The 24,211-nt window shown below is 39.1% G+C and overlaps 2 protein-coding genes across 3 annotated transcripts in view; one reads left to right on the forward strand and one right to left on the reverse strand.

Annotated features, from left to right (window-relative positions):
* Positions 1-24,211, forward strand: part of LOC122870151 (butyrophilin subfamily 3 member A2-like) — a 145,917-nt gene that overhangs the window by 7,874 nt on the left and 113,832 nt on the right. The window lies entirely within an intron of this gene.
* Positions 610-24,177, reverse strand: LOC122870090. Its single transcript, XM_044183836.1, has 25 exons — positions 24,018-24,177; positions 23,782-23,908; positions 23,004-23,165; positions 20,706-20,843; positions 20,035-20,186; positions 19,342-19,445; positions 19,072-19,261; positions 17,580-17,711; positions 17,226-17,369; positions 16,089-16,224; positions 15,720-15,870; positions 15,195-15,331; positions 13,818-13,929; positions 13,395-13,458; positions 12,535-12,738; positions 12,212-12,354; positions 10,752-10,870; positions 9,786-9,907; positions 8,872-8,966; positions 7,705-7,841; positions 7,275-7,399; positions 5,670-5,815; positions 4,312-4,414; positions 3,642-3,778; positions 610-2,078 (listed from the first exon to the last, which is right to left on the reverse strand). Exons 2-25 carry the CDS (start codon positions 23,906-23,908, stop codon positions 1,955-1,957), a joined length of 3,204 nt encoding a protein of 1,067 aa, XP_044039771.1. The 5' UTR covers positions 24,018-24,177; the 3' UTR covers positions 610-1,954.

Consider the following 24,211-nt stretch of genomic DNA (forward strand, 5'->3'; position numbering starts at 1 on the left):
TACATAGATTTTATGATAATAGTTATTTCTGGATTTGAGATTTATATTTGACTCAACTTCTGACGTGTTGGATTTGATGTGTGCCTGTATAATATTGATCTTGATGTTTCTAGTTGTGTTTGCCCTTTCTAGGCATGCTCTGTCCCCCATGTGGGAGTATCAGACAGGGTTGTCCAGCTCTGCTCTGATTGGTCCAGCTTCATTGTATATTGACTCAATCATGCAGATCACAACCACCTGAGTGATGAATGTGTTTGAGTCTATGTGTTGCTGGTTCTGCTCTGTGATGGTGATTTTCAAAGATTTTTGTTTTAACTTGTATGTGACATTTTTCATTGTACCCGACATTTCCTCCCTCATGAAATGACTTTAACACAATAAAACATCTGAAGATGTGTACACAGAGAGGACGTTTTTGCGTTCTGCTCCCTAAAAGTCAGCTTACCAAAAAGCCACATTTTTAGTTTAGATGTTGATAATTTGTGATGTCATGACCAGGTTACCATAGTGTGTTGAACTGCAGTGCAGTGACAATACAGCTCTACTCTGCCAAGCCTGCAGACTTTGCCTTTTTAAAATAAAAAAAGGAAATTGAACACAATTAAGCAGTTCTTTTCTCATCTTTTATTTTACTATAAGCATTTTTATCCCATAAACAGTAAAAGTAATATGCAAATGTTGCTGCTTATGCATGAGCAACAGTGAAGCTCAATGTTTTTGAACGCAGGGTTTTATCAACAATATCAACTGTGCCAAATTCAGCAGGCCGAAAGCAAAACAAGTTAATTAAAACTCAAAAGCAGCGATAAACAGAAAGTAGTGAGAGCAGAAATAGAATTTGTGCTTGAGACATCACATGAAAAGAAATTTGATTTCCTCGCAGGGCTCGTTACGGTGGCCGACAAGGGCAAACGCACTGCGACTTACGGAAACATGTAAATAGACAAAACATGCAAATTAAAAAAAACATCATTAATTTGACTTTACATGCGCAGCATTTAGACACACAACACAACCAAATACAGAAACACGCTGCAAACACAAAACGACGACGGAAGTGTTTCCAGACGACACTAAAAAGGTTTGTGATTCACGAAGTCGGGTCCGTATCATCCGTTCATTGTTTTTCTTTTTTTTTGTTTTGTACTGTGTCTGAGCTGCAGCGTGCACTAACCTCGCGGGAGCGCGCAGATTCAACAAGTTTGTAAAGCATTTTTGAAACTGAAAATGAAGGTTAGGGTTAGTATTTTATTTTATTTTTTTAGAAAACTACTGTTATTCAGAGATATTACCAGCTTCATCAGTGATGGAGACGGCCTTAGGTTATCTCTTTATCATTACAATGCTTGGCCTTCTGTAGCCTGTACCTCGGGATATTTCTGGTGTTAGGATAGTAAAGGTTAATCTCTGTAATGATTTGTGAGGAGATTTTGTGTTCGTGACATTGTGTTTTTAGTGTCGTCTGGAAACACTCCCGTTGTCGTTTTGTGTATTTGCAGCGCATTTGTGTATTTGGTTGTGTTGTGTGTATTTGCAGCGGGTTTTCTAAATGCCGCGCATGTGTTGTCAAATTCATGAAGGTGTTTTCTTAAGTTGCAGTGTGTTTGTCCTCGTTGGCCACTGTAGCTCCTAGCTGTAAGAGTATCCATATCCCACGTGAAACCTCACCCTCAGTCTGATTGCTGTTCAGGTTAAAGGATCAATCCTTCCAATGAAACAAAAGAACGTGACAAGACAAAGTCATATAAGTTGGTCATAACTATACTATTCTTGTGTATAACTTGAAGCATGTAGTAATTAATAGTCAAGTATTTAAAAGGATTACATGTACATTTCTCAAACATGTAACTGTGATTTAAAACGTGATAATTGAACAACATGAACTTGCATTCGAGCAATAGCTGACTTTGCAGTATGTCAAACTGAATGCCACAGTTGTAGCTCCAACTTTTTGCTACTTTTCTTGCTGAATTTGTCTCGAACGGTAATCCATTACCATTTTCTTCATTTCATTGGCTGGTTGAAGATCAGCTTTGGTGAGAAATTCTGTTGGGCCACCCTTTGGATCATGTTTGTCTCTGTAAAACAGTGATCAGTTACTAGAAAATACAAGGAAGCATGACAGATTTCAACCTTTCTGGCCTTCTTTATAAGATGGTGGAGGTTCCAGGCTTACTAATCAGCACAATTGTGACTATCCTGCATGTAATGCTCATCCAGTATGTAGGCTACCGTACCCTTGGGTGTAACATCCACTAGCTGTCCCCCCAGTCCAGCAAAGCCGTGGTAGCTCTCTAGCATCCGATATTCTAATGTTAGGTCCACTTGATTAGTCTATTACCACCGGGTCACAGATGTGCTTATTTTACATTAATTTGATGGCAAACTCCACCCTGCTTTGCAATACAAAAATATTTATATTTTTGCCACTTTTCAGGCAGAATGATTAGTCAGAAAATGGTATTCAAAATCTTTTTTTTAAATTTAAATGGGGGAGGACCCCCAGACTCTTCAAACCAATGTTACGCCCTTGAATGTACCTAAGTATTCACACAGTTCACAAGTGTTCATGTTTTATTGGAAGTGAAAACAGATCTCTCCAAAGTGAACGAAAATAATTACAATTACTATTGTTTGCATAAGTATTCACTCCCTTTAATAGAACACTCCTACATCATGCAGCCCGTCCTCTCCAAAAGCAACAACAAACAAACGGCCGTGTAGTCATCAACTGCAACTTATTGTGACCCATATTTTATGTTTTACGGTTATATAGGCTGTGACCTCTAGTGGCCGTAGTAAGGAGGTGGGGTGTATGGATGGCACAAACAAACTGTCGCTGGTACTTTCTAACGGTCATATATGTCGTTTCGGGAGTCCTTGTCAATCAACCTATTCTGTCGTTTTGGTATGAGGACGTGTTGAAATCATCACTGGTGTCAATCCAAGAGAGACTTTGAACTGGACTAAAAAAAGACTGTTCACTCATGATCCCCATGCAACCCAACAGCGTTTGAGCAGCTCCACTGAATGCTGACTTGGAGGGGGGGAATACTTATACAAACATATACATATTTTATATTTGTAATTAATTGAGATCACTTTGGAGATCTGTTTTCTTCAGTGTCTAAAAAGTCACATTAAAGGGGTTCTCCGGTGATTCGGTATTGCACTTCCATAAAGTTGGGGGCATCACAAGAGACCGATTAAAAGACGAATTGGTCAAAATTGAAGCAGCAGAGGCCGAGATCTTCTGGAGTTTAAGTCTCCACTATGGGTCAGATCATTCACTAATAATGCAACTCAATGATTTCTTTCATTTCATCAAACTCCACACCTCCAGTTTGTCGTGCAGGCTCTCTGTTATAAATGTTGAGTCTCAGGTCCAAGCTGAGATAACCCTGATGACATCTGCAGCAAAAAGCTTTTGACAGATACAGTTTATTCTTCCCTACGTAGACAGTTGTGTTACATATTCATTGGTCCTTTGTGTTTCCTGTCTGTCTGGTTATTGTAGGTAAACAATGGAAAGGTATTCATATTTGTGCTCATAATGTGTGTTGCGTACAGTATAAATGTTTCAGCAGATTCAAATAAAATGAAGACCCAACAATAATGAATGCAAAAGTAAATAGACTTACGACTTGAGGTGTTTTTCAATGGCCTTCCGTTCATACACTCTTCCGTATTTTGTTTGCACTGGATCAACAAACATCTTGTTGGTGAGTGGACAGATTAGATGTGGGGGAACAATCTGTTTCCCAGGATCCACCAATTTCTTTCAAATCAGAAGTAAAGACATTAAATATCAACATGTCATATTGATGTACAAGTGTACGGAAAATGTGATACATCATAAAAAAAAATTATGGTAATATGTTATGTAATAAGTTTTATTGCAACACTAGTGTTTGAACCTAGGTGGAGCCCTCTAATGTGGCTTGTAACCTCTTCTTTGTAAATATGCGTATTGTAAATTTTATAAGTAGAATTCAGAGGGTTGATGGAGTATCAGGATCGTTTGGCGACACAATGCAGCCCTTTGTGAAGCATATACTGTACGTGAGCTGCTGATCTGAGCCCCGATTCTCTTATTGGAAAGCAACTTGTGTATTTAAAGGGAGTGGGCAAAATAATGGCATCATAAACTAAGCCTCGGAATCAACCTCTGTCAGACAGTCTTTATTCTTCACAAAAGGTAGCACTTATTGACAGGTGTTCATGTACTCATTTTCAGATTATTACAATGCTAATGTATTGCATTGCTTTATTGTCAAGTGTTTTCTGTCCAACACACTATTGTTCATTTACCTTCTCCATATCATCCCGTGATTGCGCTGCAGTTTCCTCTGTATGTTTCTTAGCCTCCTGTTCGTACTTCTCACGGCTGGTCAGGAATTCCTCTGCCAGAATGCTTCCACAGGAAAAAAAAAACACATTTTTAACTCAAAATACAAAAACAACATTGATTTGGGCTGTGGTAAATGAAGCATTTGTTTCCTTTATACAGTATGACAGCATGTTATACTGTACATGCAAGTCATCTGCAAAAAGGCACGACTTTTATTTTGCTCCACATTAGTGCTTGGCTATGCCAACACACCAAAAGTTAAGTTTAAAGTTTGTGGCCCCTAGTTTCATGATGATGTGATATGTGCTCGCGGAAAGAACAACGCCAGCAAAGACTGAAAGTGAGGCTGGTTAACAATGAGCCATGTCAGGTACTGATACATAAATATAAGCCAATGTGTTTCCCACACCATCAAACTGGTATTTTATTTTGAAGTGACTTATTTAACAACTTCATCTGCATAGTAACAACTAACCTAAACCTATTAAATTTCTCCCATGAAGGCAGCAGGAAATGTATTATTCAGCAGAACTGCATAAAAAATAAAAGCAGTATGCAGGTGAGATACACAATCAACAAGTACTGAATTATTAAAACAGCAAGTACTAGTTCACTTAAGCCCTGTATAATATTCCTAAAGGGACATATGGGGTTTAATATTCTGGGATCTAAAGGGACATATCAGTAGTGTTTTTTTCAGTTATCCAACTTTATCTGGGATCATATATAGAACTATCTGTGCATGTTTTCTCTCATATATCAGTATATATAATACAGAGAGTGTCTGTGCGTGCTATCCAGAGACTATAAATTACAGGGAAAGAGCAGGCAAAATATTTGTAATGCACCCACATCTATATTGTCACACATCGTCCTGGCATCTCAGCCTTTTTAGTAAGTTTACCTCCAGAGGCCTCTCTCTCTCTCTCTCTCTCTCTTCTCTGTACAAGCATGACTTATTAAAATCACACATTGTGCCTAATTAGGTTGTTAAGATCACAAACTGCATGAATATTATCGAGAGAGAAAGCCCTCCACCCCTGATTGTCTTGCTTACCTACATGAAATTTGTGAATTATTTGTTTGTTGAAAATGTTTTTTAGAGAAGTGTTAGGCTTATTTGTGTATTTCTTAGTTCACGTGGGTCAGCAAAAAAGCACATAATAAACATAATGTGAGATGGGGGTTGAGATTGTGAATCAGCAGGTACAGCAGCCCCTTACACTGTTTAAATCAAACATGGACAATAAATGCCCACTCAGTCCTGTGATAAAGCCTATAAATGAAAACTTGGGTGTATTATGGGATTGAATTTAACCTGTCCAGTGGATCTTCAGGCTCAGGGATGATGAGAAGTCCATATACAGCATTGAGGATATCTCTCATGGTGATCTGGGCGTTGTAGTTCCGGTCGAATATGTTGTGGCAGATGCGCCCCACACTGTTAATATTGCAGTGGTACACCTTTGTTCATGTTAAGAAAATGACACTGCAGTTAAAGACGGTGTAGACCCTCATTCGTCCAGGAGTGTTCTATCATAGAAAAGGTTTCAGTCGTAGTCATCTGGACACTGTTTTCAGGATCAAGACGTTTCGGCTCCCATCCGGAAGTCATTCTCAATTGTGAAAAAATGGGACGGGAACTCAGAACTTTAAGCTACTCTGTGTTACATAAGCCCCGCCCTCAGGAAGGAGTCTACCTGAGTATATGTTGATTAGCTAGTTTCACCTGAAACTGACCTAATTGTTTCCATGATGGCCCAGTAATCAGTAATCAGGCCTATTGTTTTCTGGCTGCACTTCCCTCATCACTGTTAAGTACCTGATTAGCATATGATCGTGCGTGACCAAGGTGTTAATACACTCTGATAGACTTTGGGCAGATTGAATCTCAGACCACCATTTCTGAAAAACTACAAAGGATCTTTAGACAGCACGATGCTCCTGTTTTCTTTAAACCAGGCAACACTTTAAGACAGAAACTCATTCATCCTAAGGACAAGATGCCCACACAAAAACAGAGCAATGTAGTTAACTCCATTCAGTGCAGTGAGGAAAACTGCAAAGAACGGTACATAGGTGAGACCAAACAGCCACTTCACAAAAGACTTTATCAGCACAGACGACACGCTAACTCGGGATTACAGAGCGCCGTGCGTTTGCATCTAAAAGCTACAAACCGCACATTTGAAGACAGCGAGGTGGAGATTCTAAGTGGAGAGAAGAGCTGGTTTGAAAGAGGAGACAAAGAAAAAAGAAAACCCCTCTTTGAACAGATTCAATCTGCCCAAAGTCTATTACAGTGTATTAGCACCTTGGTCACGCCAATCACATGCTAATCAGGTACTTAACAGTGATGAGGGAGGTGCAGCCAGAAAACAATAGGCCTGATTACTGATTACTGGGCCATCATGGAAACAATTAGGTCAGTTTCAGGTGAAACTAGCTAATCAACATATACTCAGGTAGACTCCTTCCTGAGGGCGGGGCTTATGTAACACAGAGTAGCTTAAATTTCTGAGTTCCCGTCCCATTTTTTCACAATTGAGAATGACTTCCGGATGGGAGCCGAAACGACTGAAACTTCAATTAAAGTACATATGTTGTTTACAATTATTTAAATTCAGGTTGTTTTATATTTCTTTGAAGCAATGCTTTTGGAAACACTAGCATAGAATCAATCCATCCATCTATCTATCTTAAATTTGCTTATGATACATGAATGAGAAGACTCAGAAAACTCAAAGTACGAATAGTTCTGAGCACACATTTTCTTAGGTACAAACCCTTTTTGGGAATAAGAAAATACTGATCCATCTCACACAGTTAAGTTCTTAAATGTTCTTTAAAGATTAAACAAGTGCCTTGGTTTGTATTGCGAATGATTAAATATGTGAAGCTGTTTATTTATTTGGCAGGATACACGTGTGACAAAGCGAACGAGTGGAGGCTTCACTGGGTAGTCAGGACCAAACTGGCAGAACAACTCAAATGATCCTTTCTCGTAAGGTGTGTCAGGAGGTCCTTCCATGAGAATCTTCCAGAACCCTGAAAAGTTTGGAAATCACATTTAAAAGTTGACACTTAGGTTTGCCCTTTATTCAATATTGCTTTAAATTAATTGACTGTTGACATGTACCTTAAACTTGACAAAAGTGTAAATGATTTGATGCTAAGTCCCAAAACTCAAACATGCAGCACCACAAATAAACTCATTCCTGACAATGGCTGAAAGCTGAAAATGTGTACAGATTATCCATCATGGCAGCACACCATACATGTTCTTCACACACAACCTTGATTGACACTTGAAAACAATGTGGAAACACTTTCATGACAGAACCGCCACTTACTGAAGTCAGATTCTGATGGAAAGATACCAAAGTAGGGATGTGGGTTACAATGCAGACTCCTCAGCTCCTCCAGGATACGTTTGTCCTTCTCCATCAACTGCCCAACTTTGGCGTCCCGGATCTTCTGTTTCAGAGCACTAGTTTGAAAGATTAACGCCTCAATATTAATACAAGTCTTGTAATATTTTAGATTACAGTCTGCTAACTACAAATAAATCATTTTGGAAGGACCCAAACAAGTTTCTGCAATTGCTTAAAAACAATTGTTGATTTATCTATTTGTCGACTGACAGAAAATGTATCACAGACAACTTTTAATCATTTATTGAGCAAAATGCCACAATTCTCTGGCTGCAGCCTCTCCAACGTGAGGATTTACAACTTGTCAGTTTTTTATCATAGTAAACAGAATCTCTTTGGGTTTTAGCCCCAAAACGACTTTTGAAGACATCACTTTGGGCTCTGAGAAATTGGGATTAACATATTTAAAAAAAAAAAAAAGATCAGCAGATTAATCGATAATAATAAAGTATACTGTTAGCATTATTTTCTGTACATTAATGTTATTGGCTGTAATTGTAATAATAGCCTACTGGGTATGCAAGCTTAGGATTCAGATAATTATAGTCAATTTCAAAAGTATTACATAATTATTTGTATGCTTCTGTCCAAATACAGAATGAATGACCGTCATTTCCCATATTTCTGGCTTTGTTCTTCTATAACTACCTTATTGTACCCAGTGATTATTTTAAATATGTACCTCATAATTACAAAATAATTACTTTGTTGTATTCATTGGGTAGTAATGTATAATAAGCAAGGAAGACTTGTTTCTCAAAGGTTTGGCTTAAGTCCTTATAAATGAACCTGGCTCCAATTATACTGCTATAATGCTTTAGAGGCTTCAATCGTGCATTGTCTTAATCTATATTTATGCCAGATTGTTTGAGCTACTGGACACCTTAATTTCTTACCTTAAAAAACGTATAACGCGATCACAGCCAGCCTCAGAGCTCAACCTTATCTTATCAATTTATGTAGTGAACTCCCACGTCAATCGTCAGACTTTTGCACCTGAAAAACCATAAGCAAGCACAATTATACAACACAGTAATCCTCAGCATGTTCCACATGGCCATAGAATGAGATTATACTGTCACTTACCTCGCTGTCACTGTCACTTTACTGTTTATCTGGCTTGGCAAGACTGTCTCTGGAAATTCATCGTACCCACGAATAGCAGAGATCTCTAAAAATCTCTGAAAAATACAAAGTGGGAATTAACACGCACATCATTACAATGTGCAGTTGATGCCTGTTTTAAACTCATTACTGTGATGGTGTCTAATTACAGAATACATGTGTGTCAATGAGAGGGACCCAGGTGGGACGGTGAGGTTACAGGGAGCAGAGGTGAAGAAGGTGCAGGACTTTAAGTACTTAGGGTCAACGGTTCAGAGCAATGGAGACTGTGGAAAAGAGGTGAAGAGGCGAGTGCGAGCAGGTTGGAGCGGGTGGAGAAAAGTGTCAGGTGTGTTGTGTGATGAAAGAGTATCAGCAAGAATGAAAGGAAAGGTGTTGGAGACGGTGGTGAGACCAGCGATGTTGTACAGCTTAGAGACAGTGGCACTGAAGAAAAGACAAGAGGCAGAGCTGGAGGCAGCAGAGCTTAAGATGCTGAGGTTCTCTTTGGGAGTGACGAGGACGGACAGGATCAGGAACGAGGACATCAGAGGGACAGCTCATGTTAGACGTTTCGGAGATAAAGTCAGAGAGGCCAGATCGAGGTGGTTTGGACATGTTCAGAGGAGAGACTGTGAATATATTGGTAGAAGGATGCTGAGGTTGGAGCTGCCAGGCAGGAGGTCTAGAGGAAGACCAGAGAGGAGATTTATGGATGTAGTGAGAGAGGACAGGAAGCTAACTGGTGCGAGTGAAGAGGACGCAGAGGACAGGGTTAGATGGAGGCACATGATTCGCTGTGGCGACCCCTGAAAGGGAACAGCCGAAAGGAAAAGAAGAAGACTGTAATGGTGTCTAATTCTCTCAGCACTGTAGACAATAATTGGGGGGCTAACTTTAGTGATGGACGATGGGTCAGCTTTGTTCTTGGGTTTCCTCATCTCCAAAGAGAGAACAGTCTCGATCTCAAAAAGCTTCAGACCGTCTTTGCTGGTCTTTGGCTTGAAACAGCAACCCCCTGAAAGCAATATAGATTCAAAACATAGTTAATTACCACTAAAGTATTATTTAAACACCTTTAAAGCACTTGGTCATGTCACTGCAAGCCATTGCCTCCGCTAGTCAAAGGCAAATGTTACATCAACCCTTGACATTAATTGATAAAATAAAAAATAAAATAAGTAATTGCTCATCGTCCAACAACAATAGTATTTTCTGACAGAAGGTACACAATGTATAAGTACCAGCATGGCAGGCAGTTTCTCATTCATGCATTGAAATGTAGTCTAACTGTGAAACTGTGTACATTTAAGGTATTCATAGCATATCTTACAGTATTCACCATATTCATATCTTCCAATGTGACCTTCTAGTACTATACAGGGGCATCCTGGTGGCTCAGTTGGCTAATGTACCATGCCAAGAGTGTCCTACCATCCGTCTTCCTGCCTCCCCTGCAGGTTTAAACTTTTTGTTGCCAATTGACATAAAAGCAGCAATTTCAAAACCATGTACAACACAAACACATGATGACTTTTATAACGTTATAAACAAATTACTACAGAGCCTGTTGAGGCTCATATGGTAGAGAAAAAGGATTAGTGTTGAAATCCTTGAACATAGATTGCTAAACCGAGCCAACAGTTTATTGTTAAGTACAAAGTTAGGGGAAATTTGTAAAGTAAGTCTTCCGGACCAGGCATCTGGCATTCTGAATAATGTGCAAGGACTTAAAAAAGGACTTGTAGAGTCTCCAAATAATACTCTGATCAGATTGGCTGATGAGCACTCTTATACAGGAGAATAAGTGTTCAAATGAAAAATTCATTAGATAACTCAAGATACAAGTTTTCATACTGTACCTGTTGCATTGCTGATTCCACACAGAATATTGTTCTCCACTTTTCCAAGAAGAATTGAATCCACAATTATGTTAGATTTAATCAGGTTGGCAGCAACAACAGCTGGGTCGGTTGAGGATCTATGCACAAAGAATGTGTTCAAGAAATATCATTTGTGTTTAACATGTTTATTCTTCATATTAAGAGCAACATAGTATAATGATAATTGATGAAAAACTAAATGACCACAGCTTCATCACTGACATAATGCATTCCCTAGACCTAACCTTTATGGCTCCATGGCGGACATTTTCCTGGCCTGCCCTTCAATCCCCCCTTTGCAGCTCACAAGTAAATTAACAACACTGGTGATAAAAGCTAAGCAGAGATGACCCTGATCACAACCTGGAGGGGAGACCACATGAAAATATACTGAGGCTGGGATTATTGTTTTATTCCCTAAGGCCTTACTAGTACCTTTAAAGATTTTCTTTTGATAAGATGTTTTACCATTGGTAAAGGGTTGGGGGCTGGGTATCGGTACTCGATACCTTCAAGGTATCGACCGAAATAACCCAGTACCAAGTAGTACCAAAATGTCTCCAGTCAAACGATACCTGCATTCGATCCTTTTTGTACCCAGATCTAGAAAAAATGACTATTTGTATGGTTTTGCTTGCAGCCAATCACCGCAAGCATTCTTCGATTTAATGCGATGTGTGTGATTGGTTAGCTAGCTGTAGCTGCGGTAGTGGACTAGCTGGCTTTTAGTTTTTTTGCAGTTGGTTTGTAAAACAGACGCATGCAGAGCTACACATAGCCTAATACAACCTCTATGCTTGACTCAAACTGTTAAGTCAGTCCTTCAGAATTAACGTTTCCCATTACTCAACACTCTGATAGACAAGACTGGTCTGTTGTGATGGCTCTCTTCACTTAACTCGTGCGCACAAATTAAACCACACTTTTTTAATGTATTCGTGTAAAAATCATTTGGGAGGAATGGTGGCATTTTACGCAACTGAATGCTTCCATTCACAGGATGAGTATCAAATGAAGTACTCTATTGGTATCACTTTAAGGGTACTGGTATTAGTACTGGTTTCGTAATTTTTTTTAAACGATACCCAGCCCTCATCATTAGAGGAGTTTTATATAGATTTTTACCTGTGGCCGTCCACCACGGGTTGGACTACATTTTGGGATGTAGTCTGACCCTCTTAACCTAAACTGAACCTGAACCTAATTCTGACCTTAACCTTAAAACCAAATCTTAACCTTCAAATAGTCCCTTGAAGTCGTTTGGACCGGCTAAAATGACCTTACAATGCAGAAATGTCCTACGATTGTTTAAAACTAAATTCGAAGAGCTTATGGGGACAGAATATTTACAGTGACTGATACATTATAGACACCTAACTACCTCATATTAGCAATGGTATCACAGGAAAAAGGAAACTAGCATAGAAAAGGAAAATTACCCATAATCGTTCCCATCTGTGAGACAAAGAATGCGAAGTTTACAGTCTGGAAACTTCTTGACTTTTTCCAACTCAAGCATCCCATGCTGTAGGGCATCATACAGCTTAGTTGCTCCTGTTGCCTTAAGGGTGTGCACGTGTTCCTAGAAAACATGTAAATAATAACTACTGTGTATTTAGGTTTATTAGCCTATTGTATCATGGCTGAGGAGCCCTGCTATATGCAACACAGGAAGAAAGAACACATCAGCCATCACTTAACAAGGATCTGGTACACTAAAAGTTGGTCAGGGGTTTGAAGAGGTGTAATGTATTGTGTTTACCTTGAACTTTTCAAGTGTTTCTGTGAATGTATGGAGAGTTTTCACTGTAGAGTCAAACTTCACAAGGCCAATGACATGATGAAAATCATAAGCCATGGTCCGTGTTGCAAAGTTGTCAAAAAGCTCTTTAACAGCATGGATTTTCTGCATTTCCACACTGCCATAGCAATTCTCTGTCATGGATGAGCTTGTATCTATCAGCACCTGATGAAATTAAAGCCAAGAAATGATTTGGTTGTTTATTTTATTTACTTCATCATTCAAAAATTAAGCTCAACTTCAAGCATACACTTTATAGGGATCTTGAAGTGTGGAAAACTTTGTTACACTACATAATAAACCACATTCTAGGGAAGCTATGTTCCCAAATCTGAGTAAAAGGGAACTTCACTGATTTTCAACCTAAATACTCCCCCTACTTCCCCCCTGTTGGAAGGACATGTCTGACTTAAAAAATATATCTGCATTTTATATCTTGAAAGTTTGCTCCTACTGTCTCTCTGCATTCAGCTAGATGAAATAAAAACTTAGCATTCGGCAGACAGCAGAGATCTCGCCTTATCTACTGCCTGTACTACCTCAACTCTACAAGGTCAGATGAGAAATTCTCCGATGCATGTTGGACGGTGTCTCTTCCAGCATCTCTTCTAGCGTCTCTTAAGCCTTGTTAGCTTAGATCTAGAGGTCTCCAACCACGGCTCAGAGCTGCAGGGCTGCTGACTTTTTAACTTTTAACTGACTGTTGCAGGCTCTAACTCATCTCCTGCTAAAAACCTTATCCAAATCAGTATGCCATTTAAAAACGAGAGTGGATCATGATCTTGTAAAGTCACTACATTGAAACAGAGGATCAACATTACCATTATAGCCTCTTTTGGAGTCCTGGTTGTGACAAATGAATAGGCATCCCTATGGTCACCAGTTCTGCATGAAAAGTTAAGGATTTCTTTAAAAAAGTACACTGAAAGTGTTAAGATACTATGTACTGTATGTAAACATATGAGAGAACATTAGTTGGGGCATTCTGGTGACTGTTAATCTTAATAAATGGTTCATACTGCACATTGCTGTTATATCTCAATGTCCTTACATTTTAACATAAACGTCAGACTTTTAAGACCAATTAACATATTTACTTTGTAGCTTTGTTGCCAGTTTGATACAAGAAAGACAAGAAATACAGCCACTTTGTTCAAATCCACAACTATAATATTATAGCTTAACAGCATAACTGTATAAATGCCAGAATCAACTTTAAATTTAAAGTAAATTAAAGTACTCACAAAGCTGCTAATACGTCCACATTCACAGTTTTGGTTTTGCCAGCCACACAATCATACACCTGGATCTTTGCAGGGTGTAACTTATCTTTAGTCAAGTAGACACCAAGGTTGTCTGCCAAAAACAAAAAGTACTTGTTAAAAAAACAGCAAGATGTGTAACATTACACACCAGGGAGCACAAAAGCAACCTTAGAATGGGAGAAATGGGCAATTCTGTATCTGACCCACATGTCAATTGTTGTTTTGTCACCGGTGGAGATGGAAATCATAATTCAAGCTTTTATCTCATCCTGTCTTGACTTCACCTGCCTCAGCAAAACATCCCCTTTAAGTGGTCCAAAATGCTGCTGCAGAGCTTTCGACCGGGTCCTCCAAAAAGGTCTCATGTGACACCAGTTTTGATTTTCAAGGGACCTTGAACTGAATTCAGGCACCTGCCTACATTAGGCACCTCTACTGCAGCCCTCAATTACCAGCAGTTCTCTAAAGTCCTCTGATCTGGGTCTGTTGGTTGATCCTCGATCTAGGTTTAAAACTGTGGCTCCTAAAACTTTGGAACTCTCTCCGTTTGGACCTTTAAAAAGCAGCTCAAGACCCACCGGTTTAGACTTGCCTTTGTGTAATTTTGAAAGTGTGTTTTTGTTTTTGTGAAACACTTTGTGACATTCTGCTCTTGAAAGGTATTATTCAAATGTGTACTATCACTGTGTATAACGTCTAATCGAATTATTGTTACCATGTGATTAATGTTGGAATTAGCATTTACAGATAGAAAATGACTTTAGATTCATTAGGCACTATGCCATCTCATTATGGTTTTATGACGTCTTCGACCAACAATAACAGATAGTAACCACCTCATGTGCCTCAACATTGTTTGTTTGAACTGACACAGTGGGTGAATGCAAATATTTATTTCCCGTTCCAGCCCCATTTAATCACTCGATGTCCACATCTTACTGATTCACCAAGCTACCTTAAGAGAGAGTAGTCTTAGTGTCAATTTATGTAGTGTGGGTCCTTTCTATGACATAATAGACGTCCAGGTATGGGGCACGGATTTTTGCTGCAAACACATAAGGGCAGCAGCCTCTCACCACAGCAGAACCTCCAGAACAAGGGCCATGTTTGTGGGGAAGCATGGAGCCTCTCTTCTTTTAGCTCAGCTGTATAGAGGCGGCCATGGTGCAGCTGCCTCTAACAGCCTCCTGGATGCGGATTTTAAAAAACATACACACAAAATCTACCTATACCTATTGTATTGTATATCCTACAATATTCCCCTGCACTGAGTGTACAGGTGCACTGCTGCCCTTGTAACACATATTTATGAAATCATCAGATTTAGGAAATTAGGAATTCAGATTTGTGCAGTACCTTCACTCAGGAAAACAAGACGTTGGTCATCAAAACCAAGAGCCTTCAAAAGCAGTGGTGGAGTCACACTGAGTTGAGGGAAAGTTTTCATATCTTCTGCCATGTCTCCAACACTCCTCTCAGTATTTATGTGAAAGCTGTAATTTAATTGCATGGGTTACTAATTGGGTTACTGTGAATACTGTGAGAACTGTTTCAACGGATCACAAGCACACAAGGTGAGGTGGAAAACTGTTCAAGTAAGTTTGTAAAATAGTGTACTGTTATATCTAAATACCTTGTATAGGCTTACTACACTGCCCACACTAAGAAGCAGTTACAAAAATTAAATATTGATCAGTTTGGACAAATAAAGTGACAGTTATTACCAATATTTCAACATGTTACTTCATCCAAGCACAAAGTACAGTCTGTGCACTCATGTGGGAATCTGTAGGACAGCTATATTTGTACACAAACTTGTGTTTTATCTTATTGTTGCTAATTGTATCACCTTTCATGAACATGAAGTTTGACAATACATACTTCTGACCAGTCACACTGTCATGAGAAATCCAAAGATGATATGTTTTGACTGACGGATGAACGCTGAGCAAAATTTTCTCAATGTCAGTGGCTCTGTTGAGTGACGTCTCTCGCAAAACCTCTTCAGTGCAGTTTGGAATCTTCTCGCCATCTTAAAGGAAAGCCCATAATTACACATAACCACCCCAATAACAGGTGAGAAGAAATATTTCAACTTGGAATGAGATGTGACAAACAAGTCCAACCCCGTCCAAAGACATTTTCACTCAGCAATCAGTGAGTAATTTTATTGCTAACTTATAAACACTGTGGCATACACATCTGGAACAATTTGTTGGGATTGTGGTAGAAGATGTTGACCCCTTTTACCTTTGATTTTCTGAAGTACAAATGCTTTTTCAAGGACACCTGGTACTCCAGGTATAGTGACTGGATCACAGAAACGGCTGCCATCTTCAGACATCAGAGTAAATGGTGCGTAGTTCTCATGTTCTGGCATCTCTTTCTGTCAAAATAATACAAGAAGAGCATAAGGCAATAACACTCAACTGTCTATCAACAAGTATATCGCCCCTCTGTCAACGCATTTATTTGCTGTTAAAGGTCATCACATTTATTTTGTATGCTCATGAATATTTACTTAACACACAGTGGACAGAACATTTGCAACAACAAGGAAATTGTTTAATAAGGTAAAGGTGCTTTTTAAAATGATGAGTTTCATGGCTGTGAAAAATTGTAACTGAACACTGAGGGCTCTCTTTTGATTGTAACTGTGACCAGTGCAATTCCATAAAAGAGAGCAAACACACTTGGACAGGTGGGTAATGTAAACGACTTGCAGCATACAATTTCTACATAATGACAACACCTAACGCCAGATTGATGCATTTCAAAGACAATGCAACAAAACAGGGCCCTGTTTTCTGATAGCGATCAATCTTAGAAGCTAAGAGTGTTTCTACGAACACACTTTAACTTCTATAGGTGTTTCCCAAAGCAGAACTAAAGAGCAAGTGCATGCCGGCTGGGGATATATAGTGGTGGCTGTTCATCTTTCAGCTTGTTTTGATGTTTTTCATGTCAGAAGAACTCACATGATTACAGATTTACCCTCACATACATACACATACATAGCCTAACCTTATTTTTTAGGATGGATCATTGTAGGAAGCCACTTGTTAAGGAGAGTCCAGATCTAAGGGGGTGGCCTGATCAGGCAACATAAACCTGCTCTGTGAATCTTTCTACAGTTCAAGGTACACTGAGTTTGTACTTTAAAAATGCATTGTTAATAAAGTTCATATGAGGTTGGGGCAGGTAGGTAAGTGACTGATTTTAACAGTCATGGTAAAAAGAGTCAACCACAAGGATTAAACAATAGTGCATGTTGACTCCAACAATATGCCTCCCTGACAATTTTTACTGACAGGCTAAATCAGGCTGAACCTGTATGAACTTTGATTCTGCTAATATATTAGTCTAATGCTTCTAATGTGGAAATACCTTTGCCTCTGACATGAGATATGCCCAGCAGTATGTTGAATACTCAAAGACTTCATTGTCCTCGATGATCTTTTCTCCTTGTTTTTTTCCAAGCTGTGGCAAAAGCTCTCTAAAGAGCATGTACAAGCCTTCAACCATTGCGATCTACAGGAAAAGAAAAACCACTATTGTTACCTGAAGAGGAAAATAACATGTTCTCAAGGCAAATGCTGAAACAAAATGAATGATGCTTTAGTTTAAAAACAATGCAGTGTAAAATGTAACTATAATAATTAAATATTACCTCAAAACACTCAGTTCAAAGGAGGTCAATGCAAAAGGTAATAAAAGTAATATTACACTTGTATAGTTTACCTTCTGATTCACAGATATCATCTCATTCCTCCAGAGTAACTGATACAAACTTTGGGCCAGAGGGTTACATCCAGTCAGTTTTCGTATGTAGCCAATCAAACTCTTGTATGCAACTCCTGGAGCCTTGTTTTTCTAGAGTAGAAAATATCAGTTTAAAAACAATTACAAACTACATTGTGTACATGATTATTTTATAGTACAGAGGGAAAAGGGCTTCTAAACAAGTTAAATATAGACAGTTTGTAGTTCCTTTCTTGCAAAATTTTTTTAAAGCTTGTGGATTATGCTGCCAAAAAAAATAACAAAAGCATACACAAAGCAGAGGAAGCACACAAATCTTCTGTTAAACTTACCTTTCATGTATTGGAAGCTTAAAAACTATTGGTTTTTGCAGTAAAGTTTCTTCCAGTTATCTTTATGTTGTTTCTTTTTGAAACATTTGATGTAAAACTGTACATACATTCGTAACGATCACGGTAAATGAATCCAGTCCTGTACCTAGAAATACCTAAACGCCATTTATTAAACTAGAATTACCGCCCTGCGGTTTTATGCCTCCGCCAAGGCTTTTTAAGCCAATGTGCCAATAAAGTGTATTTTTTTGGCTAAATGTAAGTTATCACTATATTGATGATACATAGTATGATTTCAGGGAATATACTTTGTTGAACTGATTAATGAAGGATTGTCATAGATGTATTGGATAAACAGGTACACATGTGCAAAGATGGATTCTTAGAGTATAGCTACACAAAATGTGGTGCTTTTGTGTTCTCCTGGCATTTTTAGATGCAAAGCGTCTCTATGAGCTGTAGGTGAAACTCACTCACAGGATCACGGTTGGCTAGGCGCGCTCCAATTCGTCATTTGCAGTCATGTGATACTGATGACGCTCGAAATTCAGAATGAGGCAGAAGTCAAAGGCAGAGTGGACGTGATGGAGGAAAGCCCGTACTGTGCTAGTTATTGTTTCCTCGTTGTGTCGTCGCAGTCAACATGTGTGTGTGAATTCATTCTTAAATTATGGCTAAAAACTATTTAGAGGTCACAGTGACCTTTGACCTTTGAGTCAGAAGTGTCACCTATTCAGTGTCTGACCAGCTGTGAAATACTGTCACAACCTCCCCTTCTGTTCCTGAGTTATGGTGTTGAATAATGGCCAAAAAAGTTTTTTTACAGAAAGTGATATGGAAGTTGACCTTTGGGGTAAAAAATGTAATCACTTCTCGTTGTATCCCATTATATATGTCTGCGAAATGTCGTCATAATTACCACATCGATTCTTGAGTTATGGCCAAAAACGGGTTTTGTGAGGTCACAGTGACCTTTGACCACCAAATTCTAATCTAATCAGTTCATCCTGCCCGTTTGTGCAAAATTTGAAGAAATTCCTTCCTGGCGTTCCTGAGATATCAGCTTATGTAGAATGTAATTATGTAAAGAAAAATAGATACATCATACTTCTAACGATATACCATGAAACACTTCTTACAATGATATAAAGTGAAGACAAGAAGACACTGATTCCTTTGGGGGTTTGTTGCACTGAGGGCTCGACATCATGGATGAAAAATTGTTTGGAGCCTGGAACCTCCTCAGAAAACATGGACAGCGAGAAATACACTGTTGACCCGTCTGAGATTCCACAACTTTCCAATGTGTTGCCACTGCCATGTTCACCTCTGAAAATATGATTAATAAACACAGAATCAGTATCAACAATTAGGGTCAAAAGCCAAACTATCCATGCAATAATTCCGACTTGTAGTGAAGAACGTGTCCTGGGATTCCACTTTCATTTGCGAGCTTGTTCTTCAAATTAGCTATTGTGTCACTTGCCAAATCCACTGTCACCTCGAAGTCTCCCTGTATCAAATATATATTTTTTTTTAAAAGGGGAGAAAATGAAGTTTTAAATCTGAGCCCATGGTAAACTAGTCCATTCTCTCTCACAGGTTTCAAAACAATGACAGTGAGAGAAAACAGAATTAGAGAGAAAGTCCAGCAGAGGACAGTTATGACACACGAGTGACACACATTTCACAATGTCCTACACACCATGTCCTGTGTGATGGGAAAAAACTAAACTAAACCACAGACGGGTTTCAAGAGCTGCTACAGTGCGGCAAGTCGGCCTTGCTGCCGGTTTGTCCCAGGGACCAACCACAGAACTGCAGCAAACAAATCCCCAAAAACCATTTCCCCCATAGACTGCCATCATAAAAAGAAATGTATAAAACTATTCACAGGACACATCCAACTGCAAACAAGGTTAATTATAACTGTATGTAGTATACTTTTTTAAACCATGAGGGTTAAGTTTAAAGCCTTGAAAAGCTCATTTTGAGAGTGTGACATCGTCTCAATATAGAGTCTATGTGATGAGGGAGGCCAAGGCAAAGTTGATGAGAAACAATGTCCTACAGCACTGTGCATGATGTGTACATAAACTCACCTGGAGCATGATGTGGCATCGAACTGTATCACTTCCGTTGGTTTCAGTAACCTCTCGCTTCGACATTTGATGAGCTGTTTTCAGGTTCTCCTTCGGTGTAAATATGGCGTAGATTACATCTCCATTTTCAATATGTCTGTCTTTTAAAGACCCTGTATGGGAAAAAAAGAGTCAAAATAAGCATTTTAAATACTTTGTTACACTATTGGGTGTGTGTGTGTGTGTGGGGGGGTCACAGGGTGGATTTCTGTTTTGCTTGTTTTTTTTCAAGCCCCTCGTCCAAATTATTCTGATGGAAGTTTTTGTTTGTAGAAAAATGAGACAATCCTGGTAAATAGCTGCAGTCTACGTGTTGCTTTTAGCCAATCCATCTCAGGCTGATCTGTGGGGTAGGGTGGGTCACTCTGTCTACTTTGATCAAATCATACTCATTAACAATTAAACAAAAATATTTAAATATTGTATTTTTTCTTAATTCTTCACTGATATGCAGTTTAAAACAACAGTTAATTTTATGCACAAAATGTACCAAAACACTGAAAACTCAAATAGGCCTATATATTTTTGCATGAAGGCCTAATAACCCTTCAGAAGTCCTTTACTGTGATGCATAATCACACTGAACAATGACCTTTAGTTATTTATTTTTACTCAGCATTGAATGAACTTACATGTGTTGAAGAAGGGATCATCTGTCAAAGGCATTCCATCCACTGTGTAGAGACAGACACCTTTGGATGGATCAACACTTTCACTGTGACAGATCCTCAACATCAGATCTTCAACTGTGTTTTGTGCAGGATCCATATCTGCAAATTCAAAATGCCCTTGGTCAAGAACCTGGCATGATCAAGCAGCAACCTCTGGGGCTTAAAACTAAAAAACAAATAAAACCCCAAGCCAACACAGAAGTGCCACAAACTGCAGTTCCTCAAATGGCCACTTGAGGCTGGCTCCAAAAGCAAGTCAATCCCCATAGAGCCCCGTGTTAAAATGCCCAACTTTACAGCAGAAATAAACACGTTGACAGCCTGGTACAAATAAACAGTTTCGGTCTCTATAGCTAACTTCTCCCTTCATGACAACTGTATTATAGTTTCTTTTTATAACTCACCCATTTAAAATTATATTAAGGCTTAAAGTTATGCATAATTAAAAAGGACATGGCCATTTTGAGTGACAGGTGAGTGCCCTCTCAGGTGACTGCCGCCACCTCTTTGCCCATTTTCAGATTAGCCGGAGTCAAGCACTGCCAAGATGGCGACGGCCGGAGATGCCGAGAGGCCATTTTGCGAATCCTACTATGGCGAAGGCATGAGCCACCCTACTCTTCCTCTGATTGGCTAGTACTTGTTGCCTTCGTTGGTTGGGTTAGTTAGGTTTAGGCATGAGGAGTGAGATTTGTTAGGGTAAGAATATCATCGTAAGCCAATCAGAGGCAGAGTAGGGCAGGTCAGGCCTTCGCCATAGTAGGATTTGCAAACTCGCTGCCGGGTGCCGCCCACCTTGAGCTTCACAACGGATGTTCAGAAACCTATGGGTGACGTCACGGACACAACGTCAGTTTTTTAATACAGTCTATGGATATGATACACTTGACAGAGGATGGCCCTAAACCCTCGATTACAGCGAAAACAACAAGACTCATGATAGCGGCTCTGTGTGTCACGCCATTGGCAAGCAGGGAACAGAGAAAGGACCCAAACACAGACAGAGGAGGCAGACCATTGACTTGAATGGTTTATTAAGAGCTTACTGGCAGAGACAGGTAGGCAGACGTCCTAAGGCATAGGCAGACAAGACAGAGCCAAATTAGCAACAGAGACAAACTGACAAAGAATAAAGGAAGTAAACCAGTGTATATGATTGGCTGATGATGGAATGAGTTGCAGGTGAAGAGTGGGCCAAGTAACTGCAGGGCTGATGAGGGAGAGTGGAAACAGGTGTGTAGATGGGTGGGGCAGTCAGGTGATGGGGAAAAGAGGGAAAGGGGTTATTGCAGGGCAGGAGGGAGTGGCTAAATGTGGGAGTGAGAAAACTGGGGAAAAAGTCTCTGGTGGACAGGACGAGAATGATTGCCATTCTTGTCCTGTCCACCAGAGACTTTTTGCATTTGAGGAAATGGGAATGTGGCTGAAGAGAAGGACTGAGAAGCAAACTGTGAGGCTGTATTTAGGCACAGTGGTGTTTTGAGCTAAATGCTAACATTCTCACAATGACAATGTTTACATACTGATGTTTAGCAGATATAATGCTTACCATCATGGTTTAGCATGTTAACATGCTAACATTTGATAATCAGATAACTGAAAGTACAGCTAAGGGTGATGGGAATGCCATTAGTTTTACAAGTATTTGGTTATAAACCAAAGTATTGGACAAATAAAAAAATTGATGATGATGGCAAAACATGAAAAAAGTAAGGGATCACCAAAATTATTACAATTCATCCTGAGGGGAACATGAATGTGTACACCAAATTTTATGGCAATCCATCCAATAGTTGTTGAGATATTTCACTTAAAACCACAAATGTGAACCTCATGGTGGCGCTAGATCACCAAAGTCAGTAGGATTCATCCTCTGATTTTTTGGGGGGCATGTCTAGAGAATTCATTAAGCCTGAAGTCAGCTGGAGTCCCTGCAGTAAGCACCATAATTATTGTTAATACTTGTACAATAACCTATTAAAACACACAGCCCTTTGACTCAATGATTTAAAATAAAGATATTTAAACATTTTGGTATTGCTATTTAAGGCAATTCCCTGCTTCTAATTATTATTAGTAGTATTTTTTTTAAATGCCTGAAAATGATCTGCACACACTCTTGTGCGTGGTTCATCCACATTTTTGTGGTTCAGCCGTAAGAGTCTGCCTGTCCAAGGTACCAACATGTTTTCTCTGTATAGAGCTTCATGAAAAAAAAAGGTTTAAATTTAAATGCTATAAATTATGTGAATTTCTTACCTTTGATACATTTTGGTCCAGGACATTTGGGGTATGTGTACTGCAGACTGAAGGACTCCATTGACTTTTTCACAGACATTGCAGCTGGGTGTGCCGGAGCTCGGAGTCTGCCAATGGATTTTCTCATGGCAGAAAAACGATTCCTTTCCACCTGGCTTAATCCTGTTTGGAAATATGTACACTTGTCGTCATTTAATATGCAAAACTGCTCTTCTATTAAACTTTATTCATAATGTCCATATGTGGAAATTGAACTCTCCTTAACTTGTTTTCTATTTGGACCATTACTTGAAATATCCCTTATAATGTTGAGCTAATTATTTAAATTTCTATAATTACAAAATAAACAAATATTGCAAACATATGAGGAACATATAAGTGGCTTTTGGAGTAATGTATATAGCTACCTTTGGAGGAGCATTACAGAAATAACACAAACAAATGACTGTATTTTTGTCTAGACACTCAGTCTACCTATTTGTTACCTTTTATATTATCTCACTACATTTCACCATGCATGTTTTAGCATCAGAGTCAAGATCCAAAGGTGGTTGCATAAGTCAAACCAAGGAAGTTTCTTTTGGCTTAATACTGAAAAATAACGTCTTTGTTGGTTGCCTTTTAAGGCTTTCCCATAAATGATGCAATAACACACACACAGGCCTTTACATGACTATATTTGACACAACATATTTTCATATTTGGCGACATCATAAACAGAAAATGCAACTTTTGACTCGTAACTGCTTTCACACTCATTTACACTCAGTAAGCGTACCAAGGTTGTTCAAGTCTTCTTCTGTTACATCCAGGAAATCTCTTTCATCTACTACACCCAGATCACGAAATTTCATGTAGTAAGACTGCAGTCTGTGCTGCTCAAGTAAGTGGAATATTGCACCCATCTGAAACAGGCAAAAAGCGCAATCACAATTTATTAACAGGTATCTTCCGTGATAGTATTTGTTCTAGCTGTTACAGTTAAACTGTTTCCTGTAAGTAGGACGAACTTACCTTGATGTGTTCAAGACGAGCTGCAACAGTTGTGGAGTTTAGTTTCTGTTTAGAGCATTTATTTTAGGTGTGGCTACTTTGTGGAAAACGAAACCAACTTGTGCGCGGAGGCGCGCGCTGTGGCTCTGTTTCAGCGCTGGGGATTTGTTGCACAGCAAAGCTTTTGGATGAGGAGTCCACGAAGAGTTTCTGGA

This window comes from Siniperca chuatsi, linkage group LG22 (genome assembly GCF_020085105.1).
Source record: "Siniperca chuatsi isolate FFG_IHB_CAS linkage group LG22, ASM2008510v1, whole genome shotgun sequence".
Lineage (NCBI taxonomy): Eukaryota > Metazoa > Chordata > Actinopteri > Centrarchiformes > Sinipercidae > Siniperca > Siniperca chuatsi.